General features: G+C 47.7%; 1 protein-coding gene across 2 annotated transcripts in view; it reads right to left on the bottom strand.

The window, feature by feature from the left end:
- PSEN1 (presenilin 1) overlaps positions 1 to 21,105 on the bottom strand; it is a 193,977-nt gene that overhangs the window by 148,283 nt on the left and 24,589 nt on the right. The window contains exon 2 of one of the 2 annotated variants that reach the window (XM_086937086.1): positions 9,739 to 9,863. In XM_086937086.1, coding sequence (XP_086793212.1) covers positions 9,739 to 9,813 — 75 coding nt within the window. In that variant the 5' untranslated portion in view covers positions 9,814 to 9,863. Of the gene's footprint in view, positions 1 to 1,288; positions 1,460 to 9,738; positions 9,864 to 21,105 lie in introns of those variants that run through there. The other variant, XM_086937087.1, reaches the window with a different exon arrangement.

Below are 21,105 nucleotides of genomic sequence, written 5' to 3'. Positions count from 1 at the left end.
AGGAGAGCATGAATTTTGCCAGACATTTTATGTCACCCAAAGTATCAATAGGCTTTCTTGAAAAATGCACTTTACCCATGTAGTTGAAGACCACCTTGCCCCTTAACTTTCAAAGGCATCACAGAGCGCGCCAGCAGTGAAGCCATACCTGATTGGTATCAATAATGTCCACAGCTAGATGCAATTGAGTCACCATTGACAAATGGAGCACGAGTCAAAGGGCCCCAGCCTCGATTGTCTGCCTCTCCAAGATTCTGCCCACTTTCCCTTGAGAAGCTTTTCCAGAAGTCCTTGGGTCCACGGAGCCCCTCAGTGGACTCTTCCTTCACCCATGGGTCATGCACTCCCTGACACCATTCACAATGCTCCTCTCTAACCCGCGTCTGTCAGGGAGGGAGGATCTTGACCCCTGGACACTTGCAGGTGAGTTTCAAACATTTTCTTAGAAACATTTAAGCAGTGGATGAAGCTTCCAGCGAGTAGTCACCGCTTAGGTTGCTTAATGCACAGCTGCACTGATCACTGGAGATCTCAGTTACATAGCCTAAGTCAGCTCTCCGGAATCATCAATTCCCAATCATGCTTCCTCTGGTACAATAAGATCAGTGGTCCACAATTCTGAAACCATCAGCACACCTGAATTTGGGACACACAGGTGCAATATAGGCTGTGTTTCAAGTTGCTCCTCGAAACACAGCTACTCTGTTCCCCAACAGGCCACGCCCTCAGCCACCTGTATATAAACACTAAGACTAAGAACATAGTACAATTTTAACACACAACCTGAAAGATGCTTCACCTACATATGGAGAACACATATTGTGTCAGCTATATATATTTTATAGGAATAGTTTAGTTTTCAGGTTGACAAAATCCCAAAACATTTATAAATACACAAGACATGCCATGCTTCAAACTACTTAAACTAAACTAACAGGACGAAGAAGCACACATCAGAAATTTTTTACTAACAGGGAGTAGGTCACAAGAAACTGGCAACTGGGATCATGGACCAGGGGGAATCTGAGTCACTCAAATACCTTACCTTGGGTCATACATCATAAATTTAACTCCCCGGTCAAAAAGGAAAAGAAATATGAGAAAATGAAACAACTACGGAAGCTCAAACTAAATAGTCTAAGATTCATCGAGATTATAAGCCAGGAGCGAAGAATGATAAACACTAGTCATCAAACTGATGAACTACAGAAAAGCCCCTTAATACTGCATATAGAAAATTCCAATATATGAAAGTGCTCTAACAGGAGAGCATGTACTTCAAGCTTACCAGACAAGACAAATTATTCTTCAGCAAAGGGACAGACTCCTCATTTTCCTCAGGCATTTCCCACATGGCAAAGGCCTATGACAAGGGAAGCTATAGCTACCCCATGTAGTGGAGCAGACGGCAATGTGTATTTTCACCAAGTTTCCCCGAACGGCACCAGAGTGAAAAAGCAGCAATGAACACGTCACTCCAATATCAAAGGAAGGCAGTTAATAGCAAACCAGGCTACACCGGAACAGATAAGGCCTCTTACATGTGGAACTGTGCCAACTCACTGGATAAAGTCAGACAGGTGTACTGCTCTGAAGGTAGCATGGCCATTTATCTCATGGCAGCTCACTTCAATACACAACTATCAGTTCAAGAAAAAAAGCAGTTAATCATGCTGAACAGTTTAAGACAAATATTGGAACATTTTAAGATATTTTGATGTCATATATGAACTTTCACATATCTATTACAAAATTGATGGTTGACAAACAATGCAAGGTGTGCATTCATTTTGTGGTCTTTAACTAATCGTCATTTATGCTATGTGCCAGGGCATGAATGGCAGACCTGAAGTTAGGTTCAAACCTAAACGAAAGACGACCGGAGAGCGTCAGGAGACTTTAAAGTCCCGGCATTTGGTTTTAACTAGAAGAATGATTCTGTAGCAAGGACGACAAACAATTTGGAGAGTATTTAATCCCAGAACTCGGGTGAAGGAAGATTCAGAATATTCTCAGACTACATTTTACTTAAGGCTCAAAGAGAGAGCCCTAAATCTGATGGGCATATCCTAGAAACATATGGGTGTCTCTTGACCTTGAGGAGACAGGTCCCAAGAGCATTGACTGATAACACATCAACATTTCTGATTTGAAGTTATGGGAGATACCAAGTCTTTCTTCCTGAAGAAGGTGGTCAGATCATTTTAACCCACTGAAACACGTCACGCTGCTGCTACAAAAGCATTAAATCAACTTTATCTTTGCCAAAAAATAAATTGTACAAAATAGTGGTTTGACCAATGAATTTCTGTTTGATTAGTGCTAAAGAATGACAAAATATTAATGTCCATTATACTCTTCCATGTTCAATTGTTGTGATTGTTAATTAGGTGTATGACCCTTTGAGGAGATTCTCCACTTTGGAAGTCCCTCTATGTTGCAACAATTCATGTGTTTCTAGCCTATGTACTTTTTATATGACTTTTTAACTGAATTTCACTAAATAAAACATTTGTATATTGGCTCTTGGTGAACGGTTGATATTCTCTGGTGATCGTGGTATACTTGGATGAATGGTGTATGAGTTTTTGAAGAACGGAGTCGTACCAATGATACTTGGGGCAGGTGGAGAAGAGTAAACTGCTTCGCCATCTGTGTTCTATGGTCTTAGTTCACCCAACAAATCTCACGTCATACGCACCCAACTACGTCCCTCTGTGGTGTCCCTTATTAAGATTTGTGAAAACCTAAGCAATATACAATAAAATAAAAATACCAGTATTTGTAAAGCACACCGCTTCCTCAGAGACGTGTCCCGACGCCGATGGCCGTCGGGAAGATTAAGCGAGCTACTGCCCAGAGTCACATGGTGCTGGGTTAACCTGCCACCGGGGATCGAACCGTGAACCCAGTGGTCCAGAGTCAGGCACCCTGGCCGCTACGCCACACCTCTTCCACTAGTACATTCCCAGTCCCAGACCTCGTCCCAGGGTCCACATTCATTCTGGGTTTGAGCAATACTGAATGTGATGTCACCTGCTAGACAGCGTTAAGCGGAAGCTTCTAGTCAAGCATACCAAAATCTTACAGAGGGCTTAGAGGCAGCTGTTGCCTACCATTTGTTGGCCTTCTTGTCACTCATTTGGTTGTTTCTTATTCAATAGCTTTCCTCCCCATCCTGGTGTGTGTCCCTCCCTTGGACCATAGCCTCTTTAGCGTGCTTCTAAACATCAGTAGTTCCCCGATGTGAAGCTCTGGAAGAATGCAAGTCATCCAGACTTGTATTCTTCCAGAGCTTCACATCAGGGAACTACATTTTTCTTTTTCTCGCAGCACTCTTTGAGAGTCCATGTGTTTACTTGCTCTCTCCCAGAGCAAACACTTGCTCGGATAGTGCCCTAGAAGGAAAGCAATGTGGTGTACTTTCTGCTGCTGGTGAATGAAATGAGGCAGCACTGGGCCTTTTTTATGTTCACAGGTCTTTCCTTGCAGATTAAATCAGAACACGACCAGCCTCTAAACACAAACATCTCCGCACCTCCCCTAATACACCAGATTCACTCACAGCTGAGCTCTGTAACGTTGGTGGCAAATTGTTTGTAGGGCAGGATGGTAGAGGGATTGGTGTTGTGTGCCTGCACCTTAAACTGAATTACTGGAGCCAAGTGAAAGGGGCGCTGCAGTCTGCGTGCCCTTAATGCAGACAGCTCTGTACCACCCTCTAAAGAATTTTGTCCTGGTCCCGGTTCCCCACGGCAAGAGCTGGCCCTGCTCTCCTACCTTGTACTGCTTCCGGTCTACAACCCCTATTTATATACCCTCCCCCCCACCACCCGACACTCTGTTTCGCCACCATCCTCCCTCAGCTCCTCTTTTTCTTCCCCTATCACTCCTAGACACCCTTGGTTTTGACCGCAAGATCTGTGCTCCAAGTGTTGTAAAGATGGGGCTGTGTACCCCAACAATGAAAAAACATTGCAGGGCAGTGCAGCTGGAAGCTTGCCGCTAATCATAATTTGCTGCTTTACTGGGATTTTCAGTGCAGTCAGGCGCTGTCCAACCAATGGCAGCTGCTGCACAGGTTGTGATGAGTGCAGTGTACGGGCTGCTTCCTGTCCCTGCAAATCATGTTAAGCTATAGCAGTTTATTCAATCAGTGATAGGCACTGAAAACAAGCGCCTCACCCAAAAATATAAGCATTTTCCCTTTCGATGAGAACCCACCACCTCAGCCAAGATACTTCGCCTTCTCTCCTACAGTCACAGGAAAGAGGGCCTTGGATCAGTGCAAATTTGCAGACTTATTAGAACAGAGTACTTCCAGATAAAGGAAAGCGTTTATATCTTTTCTTTAAAAAACAAGGGCGAGCAAGGATGGCTGGGTGATAGTTGCGCTGGGTTATTTGTGATGAAAACAGTATTTATGACTAATACGGAAAGCTCAAAGGATAAGGTCTAGGCCACCCATCTACAACCAAATAGGCACGAATCAATCAATACCTTACAAACATAAACATAATGTATATCCTGAGCTAACAAAGATAGAGAAGTATAAATAAATAGTTGACAAATTCGGTGTCTTTTCTTCTTTTTTATTTTTGTGTTTTGCAGTAATTCTTCTTAAAAACCTCTAGCCTAAACTTTCAGAATTTTTGCACTGAGGTGGCTGTTTTACACATTATTTGGATCTAGGTGTCTCACACTTTTTTGCTTCACTCTTTGGCATTTTACAATTCACAGATCATGGTCCTAGAATCTGCTATCTTGTCTTAACAGCACTGTAGGAAGGTGGATACCTGACTATGGTTGCCCCCAACTTTTTGCCTAGTGTTTTGCTGGTTTTCCGACTTAGTTGACCTGGGGCCCTGCTATTCAGGACCCCAGGCCTACTGCTCGCTCTGTAAAATGGATTCCATGTACCCTGGGTACATATCTAATTGGTACTGGGCCACCTTATCAGACCCTGTAACTCAGGGCATAGGTGTACCCAGGGCCTACCAGGGGCTGCAGCATGTATTATGCCACCCCTGGCTGGCCATCTAAATCTGACAACTGGCTGCACGACAGCTGGGGCAAGGTGGTGTAATCACCCTTTGCTTTAGATATAGTATACCTATATCTAACCCTAAAATGGACACACAGATTCCTATCAGTCACTCCTATGGCAGGCCTTGACAATCCTGAAGGCAGAGTGCTTGGAATCGTGTGAGATGGTGCTCTGGCATGAGCTGAGCCCGTTTGCAGCTTGCGGAATCAAGTCCTAATAGCTGTTCCATGATATCGCATACCATATACTCTTAAGTGCATTATAATCCTCGCGGTTATATGCTAACTCTGGTATCGCTTTATCAAAACATGTCGAGTAAGGTGTCATACGAATTGGAATACTAACCCCTCGCCAATTCTGGCGACGGGGTTAGCATTCCACCCTTCTAGAGGGACACGACATGTATGTAACTGTGAACCCCGGTTAAAGTTAACTCGAGCCTCAGCATCACAAAATGGATGCTGCCACCACAGACACAAGTCTGACCCCCTGCAGCTGGGAGTCCTTCCAGCGAGGGGAGCTTGGACAAAGGGTTTCCTGTCAGGGGCGGTGCTAGCACCATCCCAGACAGGGTTTTGTGTATCCTGGGTAGGCAGGGCTTTACAGGAAGGTGACTGCAAGTGGTACCCATGTGCTCACTACGCATCTGCCGACTGGAACCAGTTCCAGGGGCACACCAGCCCCTGAGCTGGGGAAAGTCCGGCATGGGAGAGGGGTGTAACCACCCCCCTTCGTGGTCCCACCCCTAGGGCAGGACCTAGTCGCGTACCCACCCCTTTCTTTAGGATAAAGGCAGGAGCGGGGACCCTTCCAAATTAGATCATCTTTGAATCAAGACACTACTTTCTACGAAAGGAACTCTCGACTTCTTCTCAAGATTTCTCCCTTGTGGCTAAGGAGTAGTCACCCTGCATCCGCAGGCACCATCTAAGAACACTGCGGTTTGCTGCACGTCCTTCCTCCGGAATCCGACTGACCAGCTCGACGAGACCCGGCTTCCCTGGCACCTCTGACCTCTACCTACCTCTACAGCTAAGCTGAGAACCGTAGGTGCGACGAGACCTCGAGGGACCGGCCATCATCAGAACTGCACAACTTCTATCCAGCACGACCGCCGAGGGATCCTCTGGTGAGTGCTTTGGGGTCCGAGAAGCCCCGACCCTGAGCAGCTCCAGCACCGAAGTCCAGCCCCCCAGCATCCACAAGATCTGCGTGGGGCCCTTCTGCTTTTTGGCTGCTCACCGCGTTGTCTGGCTACTAGCCCGCTGGCTTGTGGCCTTCCCGACGACGACATCACCACTGCTAGTCTGGTTGCTCCAGACTGGCCCTTGCTCCCTTCCAAAAGAGGAGCACCCCGGACCCTCCTGGTCCACTCCAGACGCCATTTTAGGTCCACCGCGTGGGCTTGAATTTGCCAAGACTTGTTGCCCCAATCCTGGGTCCAGCGACGTCAACAGCATCAACCATCGTGGGACAGCTCGCACCTCCATCCTGGTCGCCGACAACGCCTCCTGGTCCGTGAGACTGCAGAGCCCAGCGTCGCCCACTCACCTGGTCGAGGTGACTCCATCCGGTGCCATCCTGGTGCCCATCTGATCACTGGCTAGTGATTCAGGACTTGGTCCCCTCTGCTTACAGGTGTCTTCCATCTTCGATCCAGGCTTGGATCCACCGAACAATCTTCACTGGTCGCCTGCCAGCAACTCCTTCTTTCAGGCTCCTGGTTCGTCAACGAAGGTTTCCGACGTCTTTTCAGACCTATGCAGTGGCAGCCCCTGGGCTAGGTAACTTCGGCACTTCGGTGCCCCAGCATAGCCTCACTATCCAAGGGTCCAGATCCACTTTTGTTTTCAACCTACCTTATCGGGTTCGCCCGAGAACACTAACTTTGCTTTTACTAGCCTCCATAGACTTTGTCCCGCATCCCGCGTGAGAGTGCACACTCTGCACCCAAGTCCCCTAGGCCTCCTACTAGTAATCTGAAGGTTCAGTAACGTAGTCCTAGCGATTCCAAAGCCTATTAGTCCAGTACTTACCTGCTAGTAATTTTGCATTCCACTTCCATAGTATATGGTTTTCCGTGCCCCTCGGCCATTCGTGTAAATTGTGCAACTTAAAGTATTTTCGTAAGAGTTTTGTTGTGTGCTTAGTACCCTGTCCTCATAAAGAGTACAGGGCTGTTGTGATCTAAATAAATACACTGTTTATTTTCATAACACTTGTGTGGTGTCCTTTCACTTGGTGTTCAAGGGGTATATGTGATGGTATAACAGCTGGCTTAACACGCCCTCTAGAGTTTAGCCCGAAGACTGCTCTTGTCCATGCTACTAGGATAGCTGGTCTCTCGGTTGACTTACAACCAATCACCATAAGGGTTGTTTGGACTGATACATAGTGATCACTAGAATAGTGAACACTGAATATCAGGCCAACTTCTCACAACCACTTTCTAAAAAACGTTGGATTTGAAATCCCTCATCTTAATAGACTGTTGTTTTACACTTATGACTATGGCATGGTTTTACCTAAATGAATAGAAGGTAAATATTGTGACTCTGTTGTATGTCAAAAATTTTGACTGATAGACACATATTGTACTGTTCTAGCCCTGAAGAAGTCTGTGGTATATCACCACCGAAGACGAAATACGTGTTGGCAACGGCTAGAGGTTTTTAAGAAGAATTACTGCAAAACACAAAAATAAAAAATAAAAGAAGACACAGAATTTGTCAACTATTTATTTATACTTCTCTATCTTTGTTAGCTCAGGATATACATTATGTTTATATATCTTTTCTTTATTTTGAAATAAATGGAAAACCATGCTGCACTCGGATACTACATAGAGTACACTACATATTCTAAGTTGAGGTTTTAAAAGTGACTGACAACAATTTCTTAGACATAAGGAAACTTTCCACTGAAACAAGAAAATATGTTGGCTCATTACAATAAAAGGTGCAACGAGAGGTGGCTTTCAATATAAAGTATTCAGATAGTGTTTAATGCGTTTAAGTATGCAAAAGGTGCAAGAATTGGAATCAGTGACACGAATAGTAGCCATTCACTTTTTAAATGAAAGGATACTGTGTACCACACAACAAAAACACTGCATTAACAAGGAAAGAACCTTTAAAAGGCTCGGATTCCATCTATTCCTGCTAAATAGGCCATGTTACAATGCATGCGTTTAGAACGCATGCCATTACAACACAGTCATTACAACGACCGCGTTGTTACATCACAGACCATTACAACGCAAATCATTACAGTGACTCGCTGTAAGGGGGGTGTTGGATGCTGGAATAGTATAATTTAATATTCTAACTCCAGTCTGTGCAACAGTAGGGAAGGTATAGGATTTAAAAACCTGAACCTTCTGCCCCCTACAGCAAGTCACTGTAACAGCTTGCATTGTAATGGCATGCGATGTAACAACATGGTAGTTGAACTGACCGCGTTGCAATGGCATGCAATGTGTAAACATCATTGTAAACTATATTTACCATTCCTGCTAGGCACAAGGGAAGGCATTCCTGCTTGAGCAAGGGTTCAAACGCACAAGGTACTCTCCAGCTCTCAAATTCAGACAACTACTAGTCTGCGAACCAGTCAGGTCGTGGCTCAGAATCTAACCAGACTGTCACCCCAAGTTCCTGCCCAGACAGTGCAAGTACGGATCATCCTGCCTCATTTTATACTTCTAACCTCACCCCACCCTGTGAACCAGAAACTATTCTCAGATCCCAGAAACCTTGGCTCTTTCTAGCTTAAAAAAGAAGGAATCCTCTAGACCTTCTACAATTTCCTCCTCGACAACGTAACTTCAACTTTCATTCCTAACCAAGAACAACATTGTGGGGGGGGGGGGGGGGGGGGGGGGGGGAAGAAGAAACTTTCTTCTACGGTTTCGCCTAGGACAGCATAATGGCACAGACCAATCTCTTCTCTGACCTGTCAGCCTTGCAAAAAACACCTTTCATATATGTCTCAAAACCTTAATTTTCCATCTGATGTCCTCTGCCTGGTACCTTCCCACTCTCCCTCATCGCCCATTAACTCTGCTCTCACCTTTAGCATGAGCCCTTTGATCTAAAACAACAGTTGCCAAAGGAGTTATTGTGTGTCCTAGGCAACTCCTAATTAAAGCTTCGGGCGGCAGAGTGTGCTGATCGAGCTGGATGAATATGACAGCTCAAGTCTACTCTTAGAGAGTTGACTTGGCTATGCAGTATCACCCAAGGCCATTTAGTTATGCATCTAGAAGCGTCGAGTGATTAAAGAAAGGGCAACAACTCAATATGGTGAGAGTTTTAATGCCTCCTTTGTACTCTACTATGGTATGTTTTAAATTATTATGCACTGCCTTACAAAGCCTTTCAAAGTCTGGTTCGTGCTTTATAATACTGTGAAAATAAATATCACCAGCATCCTATGCCACTTAAACCCCTCCTAATACATTTTCAACCAATCTGTAAGTATTAGGTATACACAATTACAGTACAAAATGCCCTCACGATTAGGGATCCCTGTATGATTGATCACCCAGCAGATCTTTCTCCTACAATGTGTTTATAAAACCACCCTGTAGAGCAATTTGGAGAAGAAGCAGTTATAACTCAACCAAACGTTTAAAAACTGATAGCGGAGCCTTGAACATGGAGTCGTTTTTGAAGCACCATCTTACGTACTGTGTTAGTAGGATGTGTATCTTCCGTCAGCTGTCCTTGCTGGAACTGAGGTAAAGATGCTGATAGCTCCGTCATCGAGAGAACTTATTTAGCAACAACTGGCCCGATTAGAATTGTATTCCAGACTGCAAGAAAATAAACAGGTGATATAAGCATAAAGGATGCTAAAACTCCAAATGCAGTATCGGACCATATCAAGAGTAGAAAAGCACTACACATATGTGTGCATCATAAAACATGTATGTCCAAATTAATTTACCACTGCAAGCAGTAAGACACTGATCAATGCAACTATACAAAGGTCATTCTAATTCCCTGAATTACCGAGGCAACTAACCTTGGGAGGAGGGAATCTATAGTAAATATAAATTTCTTCAGTTTTCATACAGCACTATAAACGACAGTCCATCTTCAAAATTCCCCTACTACGAAACATAGTGCTACATCTTCACAATACATTTTTTTTAAATAATTGTACGTTTACTGAAAACTAATTAACACACATGAAGCAGTCATAATTTGTATGCAGGGATATTTATAAACATGAGAGCACTGTGGGATCATCAGCTAAGACTTGGACACCCGGAGTGACTTAGGACAATAAAAAAAGAAAAGAGAGACAATCCCGCTAATCTGCATTTGAATATTCTCATATTCCCATAAGGCACAGGGATACTTACCTTTGGTGATGCTTTTTATGATTGATGCGGTACCTTGACACAGATTTGTTATATTGAAGTACTTCCAGGGAGGGGGACAATGGATATGGAAATGTTGATGCAATTCACCCTGAAGCAAAAGATGGCAATCTTGCAATATTACAGACCAACACTATTGCCATTCCAGTTATCTATCCCACACTGCTGGAAGGGGTGAAGAAGACCAGCCCCACTGCTCATCCTCCCCATTGATGCCCTTCAGATGCAGTACTGCAGTGTTGACCATAATATCAGACAAAGCCCTGCCAAGGGTAACGTGTTCTCCTAATGTATACTCCTTCCCACACATCCTTTTTGCTGGAAAGACTCCCATGTTAGAAATCACAAACGGAAGATGGTCATTTCGTAGGCCAAAACTTGCATCAGAATTACGTTGCCAATTTAAGCCTCAAAACCTGCATTAAAATTAATACTTTGGTGAACAAATGAAAATAAAACCAATCTGGAGCCATTTCCAGCAAAAGGTACCTCTCTTAAAACCCTTAGGTAGTCGCTCTACTCAATGAGGGTCCATTTCATCACTCTGAAAAGCTGTGCTACTCCATCTTTTTTTCCAAGCCTGCTCTACGTCTTCTGTTCAATTAACCTGACCATATACGAGTCTTCTGGAGATGCTCAATGTTCTAACTGTGCTCTGTTCGAAATCAAGAGAAAGGAAAGGGTGTGACTCAAACAGAACCACAGGTTGTCCTGCAATCCAGGGTCTGAGGCAACTGGTAGTGCTGGCAGTATGGTTATAGTTTAGCACCCAGTGTCTGTTTTAACCGGTAACCCTGTGGATAGATTGCCTGATGCCTCTTTCCTATGCAATTCGTCCAGTTCCTCTTAAAAAAGCAGTTCCTGGGGTCCCACATGAGGGTACGTGTGGTTATTGTGTGTGTAGAGTGGATGGGTGCTTCACTGTAACCGAGTGTGGCAGGTTGCCCCGCCGTTATCCTGCAAGACCATCTTCATTTACTCAGAGAGAAGTGCTGGATTGCATTGCAAGAAAAGATACCACGTGGCACCTGGCAGATCAACACTGAATGAACAAGTTACTTACCTTCAGAAATGCCCTTTCTGGCAGATCTAACCACAAGCTCCTCACCTTAGAGCAGAGCTCTTCAAACTTTTGAAGTTGGGCCCCCCTCCAAACTTTTTGGCAAATATTGGGGGCGCAGGAGGGGCGGAGGGGATTGGGCTTACATGATCATTTTAGGAGCGGCGGAGAGTAGATTGTTTCAGATTAGAGTGAAGTGGCATGGAATGGTGAAGGGGAGTGCAGAAGGGTAGAGTGGAGTGGCGTTCAGTGGAGTGGCGTAGAGTGGAGTGGCGTAGAGTGCAGTGGCGTAGAGTGCAGTGGCGTAGAGTGCAGTGGCGTAGAGTGCAGTGGCGTGGCGTAGAGTGCAGTGGCGTGGCGTAGAGTGCAGTGGCGTGGCGTAGAGTGCAGTGGCGTGGCGTAGAGTGCAGTGGCGTGGCGTAGAGTGCAGTGGCGTGGCGTAGAGTGCAGTGGCGTGGCGTAGAGTGCAGTGGCGTGGCGTAGAGTGCAGTGGCGTGGCGTAGAGTGCAGTGGCGTGGCGTAGAGTGCAGTGGCGTGGCGTAGAGTGCAGTGGAGTGGCGTAGAGTGCAGTGGAGTGGCGTAGAGTGCAGTGGAGTGGCGTAGAGTGCAGTGGAGTGGCGTAGAGTGCAGTGGAGTGGCGTAGAGTGCAGCGGAGTGGCGTAGAGTGCAGCGGAGTGGCGTAGAGTGCAGCGGAGTGGCGTAGAGTGCAGCGGAGTGGCGTAGAGTGCAGCGCAGTGGCGTAGAGTGCAGCGCAGTGGCGTAGAGTGCAGCGCAGTGGCGTAGAGTCAGGCAGTGGCATAGAGTGCAGTGGCATAGAGTGCAGTGGCATAGAGTGCAGTGGCATAGAGTGCAGTGGCATAGAGTGCAGTGGCATAGAGTGCAGTGGCATAGAGTGCAGTGGCATAGAGTGCAGTGGCATAGAGTGCAGGGCATAGAGTGCAGTGGCATAGAGTGCAGTGGCATAGAGTGCAGTGGCATAGAGTGCAGTGGAGTGGTGTGCCGTGGTGCGGCATAGAGTTGAGCGAAGCTTAGAGGTTCAGAGTGAAATGGTAGTGTCATGGAGTGCAGGGGTGTAGAGTGCATTGGCGTAGAGTGGTGAAGAGAAATGGCGTAGAGTAGAGTGGTGCAGATTAGAATAGAGTGGCGTGAGTGCAGTCACAGAATGTAATAGCGCTGAGTGGCTGTGTGTAGAGTCGAGTAGTGTATACAGCGCAGTGGTTTAGAGTAGACTTGCCTGTAGCATAGTTACAAAGAGTAGAGTAGCAGCTCAGAGCGAAGTGGTGCAGAGTGGTGAAGGGTGCATTGGCGTAGAGTAGATTTTTTCAGAGTATAGTGAAGGCGCCAGCTTGGTGCAGGGTGGAGTAGAGTGGTGCAGTGCAGTGGCACAGCGTAGTGGCGTCGATTGAACAAGCATGGATTAGAGTGGAGTGGCTTAGACTGGAGTGGTATAGAGTGCAGTGGTGCATACTAGATTAGAGTGGGATAGAGTGCATTGACATAGTAGACTGGTTAGACTGGTAGGGAGTAGCATAGAGTGTGGTGACAGAGGATAGTGGTACAGAGGATAGTGGCAGAGTGCAGTAGAGTGGTGCAAAGTAGAACTCAGTAGTGGAGAGTGCAGTGTTGCAGAGTAGAATGTTATAGAATGCAGTGATGTAGAGGTGTGCAGACTAGAGTGGGAAAGAGTGCTGCAGAGTAAAACAGAGTGATGTAAAGCACAATGGTGTAGAGTGTTGCAGAGTAGAGTTTAGTGGGGCACAGTAGATTAGCGTAGAGTCGATTGGTTTTGAGTAGAGTGGTGTATAGTGCATTGGCATGCATCACAGTGGCAAAGTGCAGTGGTTAGAATAAAATGCAATGGCATAGAGTAGAGTGGAGCTGCACAGAGAGGAGTGGCTCAGCTTGGAGTGGAACAGAGTGGATTTTTTCCAGAGTAGAGTGAAGCGCTGTGGAGGGGTGCAGGGTAGTGTGGAGTGGCGTAAAGTGCAGTGGCGCAAAGTGAATTAGAGTGGTGTAAAGTGCAGTTGTGCAGACTAGATTAGAGTGGCATAGACTGGATTGGCATAGAGTGCACTGGCGGGGAGAGGCACAGTGTAGAGTGCAGTGTTGCAGAGCAAAGTGGCGTAGAGTGGAGTGGTGCAGAATTTACAGAAATTGAGCACTGGTGGAAGGATAATGTAACCAGAGTATGGGCCATGGGAGGGACAAACTCAAGATGGAAAGCCTAAAGCAAATAAAGCCAGGAAATAGAAAGCACGAAATGTGAGTAACAAACCACAAAGCCACTGGTAAGCAATGGGTGGAATACATGCCCAGGGAAGCTATCCAAATGTCCCCAAGAAGTGGCTATCAAATTAGATGTCTGTGCTGGCTGGTAGGCTATGACCTCAAGAGGAAACTCTCACCTCCTGACTCCACACATTAGAGCCAATAGCTTTCTTACAAAATCCTAGAAAGTTACTCAGTCTATTTACTTACATAAAGGGTGCAAGGGATACACTTAAAAGATTGCAATTCAAATCTCCAGAACAGGGTCTCCAACCTTTTCTTATTATTTTGAAGTACTGATGGCCAAGGCACTCGACAGTGTTACCAGACACCTCCACGCCCAGCTTCATTGACTTTAAGCCTAAAGTTCATAGAGCCAGAAAATATGGTTTAAATAAAATAAATTGAGTAGGGACACCATGACAGGGCTGCCATGTGCGTCAGTGAGAGCGTGGTCTTTGAGGATGTATGACTGTGCGTATGAATGAGATAGGTGTGTGTGTGGGCAAATGAGAGCCTCTGTCGTATGTACTTGTGGCATGGGACATACCTTTCGTGCATATGTGGCATCGTTACATGTATAACAAAAACGTACAACCATTTTTAAAATGGGAGAAATTAAAAGGAACTGTTTTAAGATTCAAGTACCTCAGTGGTTCATTTCTTCACCTCTGTGCCCTGGGTCATCAAATGGACTCCAGCACTGTTCATTATCAGGCCCTGCTATCTGCAGCCTGAAGATAATAATGTAAAATAAACATAGTCTGCCCTTAACTTTAAAAGAACAAGCACTGGCAAAGCCAATAGGTCTAGCTATTGGGACCTTATAAGTGTTTAGCCATGCAGCACATTATCCTGAGTGGTGTGCCGCTATGAATGGAAGAGCTATACAATTAGTATAGTACACACTGGGTTATGCAGTGTGATCCAGGAATACATGCTTGCCTCAGGAAAAATGTATGGACACATTCCACCATGTTGAAACGTGACATACTGGCTAAGTAACAAAACGTTTGTGACAACATTACATCCACAATGTAACCGTACTTCCCTTTTCCAAAACAAATATGGCAGTCTGATAGGAATGCTTTTCTCGTACCATAAAACAATACAGAAAGCAGCTGCAGTGTCATCACATTAGTGGAAAATCTTAGCACATCACAAAACGCTGGGCGCACTAAACAGTTTGGTATGGAAGACCTTAGTGACTTGAAGAGAGGTAATGATCAGCATAAAATTCTGAAAGATCATTAAATAAAATGTGTGTGTATTTTAAAACAATTTTGAGCTTCATTGCCTCTCTGTGACCTGACCCGGGTCGCTCCCCACGCCGCACGGCTCCTCCTGGGTGCCCGTGTCTTGTGTCCCTCCCGCTGCTGCAGAGGGTTCGCCGCCCCTGGTGACTGCCTGGCTGCACTGCTAACCTCTTTCTGTTATTTCTCCCACGATTGTTTTATCATTGTAATCTTGCCTTTTGTTTTGTTTGTTTTGGATTTTTGTCTCTCTGCCTAGGCGCTCCTTCTTGCGCCACTGCCCCTTAGCCCGCCCCCGCTTCCCACCGCTGCTCCCCTGTGGCCTGCCCCCTTTTGCCTTCTGTCTCCCTACCCTCGCCCATTGGCTGCCCCGCTTCCGCCTCCCAGCTGCTCCTCCCTCCCACTTCGCTTCTTATTGAGGTCGTTGCGCGGAAGCGCCGCTGGCGCGCCGAAGGCAAGCCCGACCGCGCCCAGCGTAAGAACCCCTGGACCTCGCTCCCCCCGCAACGCCAGACTGCACTAAGACTCCAGCACCCTCCATGCACTCAACATCGGACGAGACCACCCCTGCTACCGGGCCACTCCGAAGTGCACCCAAGGGCCCTTCGCCTGCCGAAACTGCAGATTCACCAGCATCCAGCCCACCAAACCACCAGCCAGAGAACCCAACCACCTCCGATGCATCCTCCTCAATACCCACTCCGCTCGCAAGCACGTAATCGAACTCTGTGACCTCCTAGACTCCACCGCCCCGACGTCGCCTTCCTGATGGAGACCTCAGCACCAGACATCGCCACAGCCATCCCACAGGGCTACAAGATCTCCCGCATAGACCGCACCAAAGGAGTTGGAGGGGGAATCGCCATCATCCACAAGGACACACTCAGAGTTTCGACCAACACCGACGACACCCTCACCACTGCCGAGCACATGCACTTCCAGATCCACACCGACCCCAACACCACCCTCAGAGGAAAACTCGTCTACAGACCACCCGGACCACGACCACAGTTCTGCGAAACCATCGCGACCTAGTCAGCACCCACGCCCTCTCCTCCACGGACTATATCCTCCTCGGGGACTTGAACTTCCACCTCGAGAACAACAACGACGCCAACTCCACCGCGCTGATTGCCAACCTCTGACTTAAACAGCTCGTGACAACACCCACCCACGCCGCTGGACACACACTGGACCCCATCTTCTCCACAAGCCCCCACGTCTCCTTCAACCACACCACCGAACCCCACTGGACCGAAAACAGATGCGTCCACTTCACCTTCAGGAAACCCACCACACACCGTCGCACCCAACAACTACCACGCTGCTGCTGTGGCAAGGTCACCAAGGACCAACTGTATACCACCCTCGCCCTGAGATCACCCGCCGACCCCGACACCGCCGCGACCAACCTCAAACTGGATCATCGAGTGCGCCAACACCCTCGCCCCTCTCAAAATCTCCACAGCCAACCACACCAACAAGAAAGCCGCCTGGTTCACTGAAGACCTCCAGATCTCCAAGCGCACCAGTCGGAAGCTGGAGAAGAAATGGCTCCACGACCGAACACCAGACAGCCACACAGCCCACAAGAGTGCCACCCGCAGACACCACCAACTCATCAGGACCGCCAAGAGGACCGCCTTCAAGGACAGCTTAGACAAAAACGCACACAACACCAAAGAGCTCTTCAGCATCGAGAAAAAAAGTCTCCAACCCCAGCGCCAACACCAACGACATCCCACCATCACAAGACCTGTGCAACTCCCTGGCCACCTTCTTTCACCGCAAAATCACCGACATCCACAACAGCTTCAACTCCGACACCCCCACACCCACCACCGAGACCACCACCCTTGCGACCTCCACCGACACCAGCCGCCTGACCATCTGGTCCTACGTAACCGACGAAGACACCATCAAAAACATGAACTCCATCCACTCCGGATCCCCATCCGACCCCTACCCTCACCACAACTTCAACAAAGCCAGCACACCATCACGCCCCACCTCCGGAAAACAATCAACAGTTCATTCGAGACAGCGACCTTCCCGGAAAGCTGGAAGCACGCCGAGATAAACGCCCTTCTGAAGAAGCGCCTAAATATCTACAAGCACTAGTCCATCCTTAAACACCTGAACGCAACCTACGATCCCAATCAGCAGCAAATTTCTGTGTACCTAGGTTAAAGCTGGCAAGAATGGGTGGTAGATCCTTTTCACATTTGGGTCCATCACTTTGGAATACGCTATCTCCCCACATCCGAAAGGAGGAAAGCTACTCAAGGTTCCGGAAAAATATCAAAACCTGGTTGTTCGAACAATAACATCCTGCAAGGTCAATGGCAATCTGAAGTGCTCCGTTGTGGCGCCGGGAAACACTTGTTGGGTAGCTGCGCGCCTTATAAGTCTAACAAATAACTAAATAAATAAATAAGCCCAAGGCGGACCCCAAAGACCTCAAGAACCTCTGGCCCATCTCCCTGCTCCCATTTCCGTCAAAAGTGACAGAGAAGATTGTCAACAAACAGCTAACCCGGTACCTCGAAGACAACGACATCCTGGACCCTTCAGAATCCGGTTTTCACAGCAACCACAGCACCGAGACCGCCCTCATCGCCGCCACCGACGACATCAGGATCCTGATGGACAAAGGAGAGACAGGCGCCCTCAGCCTCCTGGACCTATCAGCAGCCTTTGACACAATCTGCCTCCGCACCCTATCAGCAGGCCTCTATGACGCCGGAATCCAAGAGAAGGCACTGGCCTGGACCACATCCTTCCTCTCCGGCCGACCCCAGAGCGTCCGCCTCCCACCCTTCTGCTCAAGAACCACTGAGATCATCTGCGGCGTCCCACAGGGATCCTCCCTCAGCCCGACGCTGTTCAACATCTACATGGCACCGCTCGCCCACGTCGCACGACAACAGCCTCAACATCATCTCCGACGCGCACGGCACCCAGCTGATCATATCCCTAACCGAAGACCCCCACACCGCCAAAGCCAACCTCCACAGAGGAATGAAGGGCGTAGCAGACTGGATGAAGGTCAGCAGACTGAAGCTGAATTCAGACAAGACGGAGGTCCTCATTCTCGGACCCACCCGATCAGCCTGGGACGACTCCTGGTGGCCCACATCGCTAGGCACAGCCCCGGAACCCACAGACAACGCACGCAAACTGGGGGTCATCCTCGACTCCAACCTCTCCATGACCAGGCAAGTCAACGCCCTCTCCGCAGCCTGCTTCAACACCCTCAGGATGCTCCGCAGGATCATCAAATGGATACCCTTCGACACGAGAAAATCTGTCACCCAGGCCCTCATCACCAGTAGACTCGACTACGGGAACGCCCTCTACTCCGGAACAACAACCAAGCTCCTGAGACGACTGCAACGAATGCAGAACGCCTCAGCCCGACCGATCCTCGACGTCCCCCGACGCAGCCACATCACACCCCACCTAGGAGGCCTGCACTGGCTCCCCGTCAACAAGAGGATCACCTTCAAACTCCGCATCCACGCTCACAAAGCACTACACAACACCAGACCTACATACCTCAACAACAGACTCAGCTTCCACACTCCCACCCGAAGCCTCCGCTCCGCCAACCTCGCCCTCGCAACAGTCCCTCGCATCTGGAAAGCCACCGCCAGCGGTAGATCTTTCTCCTACCTAACCGCCAAGACCTGGAACACTCTCCCTACCAGCCTATGACAGGCCCAGGACCTGCTGGCCTTCAGCAGACTTCAAGACCTGGCTCTTCGATCAGCAGCGGGCCCTCCCTCCCCCCAGCGCCTTGAGACCCTCACGGGTATGTAGCGCGCTTTATAAATACAGTGACTGATTGATTAATGTTTTGCGGAATAGGATATGTGTGCTACAATTGCTTCATTTCACCAACACCAGGTGCTTCCTAAAAAGCAGGAAGAACACTTTAAACGCTGATTTCTAGGCGCAGTAATTGTTATGTCAAATGACCATATGTAAAGCTTAGAACACAAGGGGCCTTGGCTTGCCTGTCTTCCAAGTCCATGAACCAGTGTGTATGTGTTGTGCGTCCCCCAACAACACATATTGTAATCACACCCATTGTTTCCCCTAGCCTCTCTACTATCCACATCACGAGGCATAGTACCCGGCCAACCATCTTTGGAATAAAGGTATCACTTTTCCAGTCCTAAAACAATGGTGTGAAACACTTCCAGGTCTGCAATTAGCTGTTTAGCTGGCAGGGAATCAGCCTGCCAAAGTGCGTACTATACGCACGGAGCACAGTAGGCTGTAGTAGAAAACACATGATAAGTGTACACCTTGTTTGGAGGAGGCCCACAGTAACAACTGCCTTTCACAAAGGCTCATAGCCCTACATCATATTATAGATACTCAACCAGGTGAACATACTTCAAATAAACACAGAGGAGTTTGCAGCTACAACGGTGCCAAAGGATGGGAATTTCTCCCACCACATTTTGTGTAGAGGACAGAGTTAAACCACGTTTATTTTTTTTATTTTTTCTAGATAGGAGTGATGAAAGTGTAACTGCAGCAAGAGGGAGACAACAAGCATTTTAAAGACGGCGCACTCCAACAAAAAGCTATTGTTTTCAGGTTGTTTTGAAGGACAGTGGCTTTGGAAGGCAGAGGACGGCTCTTCTGCTTGTTACTCGCGTTTTAGTTTGAGATTTGTTCTCCTACAGCCTGCTGTTCCCAGTGTGTAGTGTGGATTACACCCCTCACTGTCTGCAGTAACGCGTGCATTGCACCATCTGCTGTATAGATTTATAAGTTGGGAGAAGCTGGACTGGTATATGATGTCCATTTATGTGTGTGGGCACCCTGCACCAGTCGAGACAACCCTTATGGTGATTTAAGAGGTCTTAGAAAACCTTAGAAAGCTCTCTAAGAGGTAGCTGTGGCAAGCAACCTTCAGGCTTAGTCCAGAAGGAGTGTAAAGCAGCTTGTTTTACCAGAATGCAATCTTATATGTATAGATTAAGACAAACAAAACACACACACAAGGTATTTATAAAAATATGTATTTATTATAGAATACTCTCCAACACATACACATATCTCCTACGCGGAGACATGCACAATGCACACAATACTTTGCAAAGAAATACAGTAAATAGCACAGAATACACAGTGGACCCCAGGTAGGGACCAAACCATATACTAAAAAAAAAAAAATGGTTTATGAACCACGACTCTGGTCAAGACAATGTCAAGAGGATGTAGAAGTGCTGGGAACCCAAGGAACCACCCAAGGTGAGTGACTAGGAACCCCACAGAGCGCATGCAATGTGGGAACACAACCGCGTGCTTCGTACATGTCTACGTGTAAGTCACGCTTGGATTTTTAAAGATTAATAACCCTTCCCAGTGGACACTGAAGAAACCCTGTGGAAGACAGAAGGTTGGAGAGCCACCTCACCCGTGGATACCCTAGTACCCATGTTACCTACACCAGGGAAGCCGGGTGCATCAGTGTGAAGTGGTGTCAGAAACCGCCGTCAAACCCAATGTTGGACTTCAGAAAACTACAGCCGCTGAAGGAGAAGGTGTCCAGTTGTATCCGAAGGTGGATTCTAGTTGAGAGGTACCTGCAACCAGAGGGGACAGAGTCATGTCACCCAGGAGTGACCAAGAGGCTTGGAAGACTAATGCCCTCCAATGTCGTGTGTTGCAGGAGAGTTGACGATGACCTTGACCCTGCAGCTGTGTGGACCAGCCAACACTGAGGAAGACTAGGAGCCATGCACAAGCCGTCCCACGAAGAATGTCGAGTGGGGAGGGATCTGTGTCCGCGGCAGCACCAGAAAGCTTTGGCAAAGGCAACCAACACTGAAGTTGAAGAAGGTGCAATTTCGGGCCCAGCAAGGTCCAGGGGACTCACCACAGGCAGGGAAGTCAGGGCAGGCCCGAGCAATCAGGGGAACCCAAAAGAAACAAAGGTGACCCTCAACAGGACCCACAGGCCGGAGGCACTGGAGTCGCAAGAGGACCTCGAGCTGCTCACCAAAAGATGCAGGCCACGGTGCACACAATGCGATGTCACTGGAGGTGCTTCAGGTTGGTGGAAGGA

This window comes from Lissotriton vulgaris, chromosome 9 (assembly GCF_964263255.1).
Source record: "Lissotriton vulgaris chromosome 9, aLisVul1.2, whole genome shotgun sequence".
NCBI classification, from domain to species: domain Eukaryota; kingdom Metazoa; phylum Chordata; class Amphibia; order Caudata; family Salamandridae; genus Lissotriton; species Lissotriton vulgaris.
This window is presented reverse-complemented; position numbering and strand designations above follow the sequence as displayed.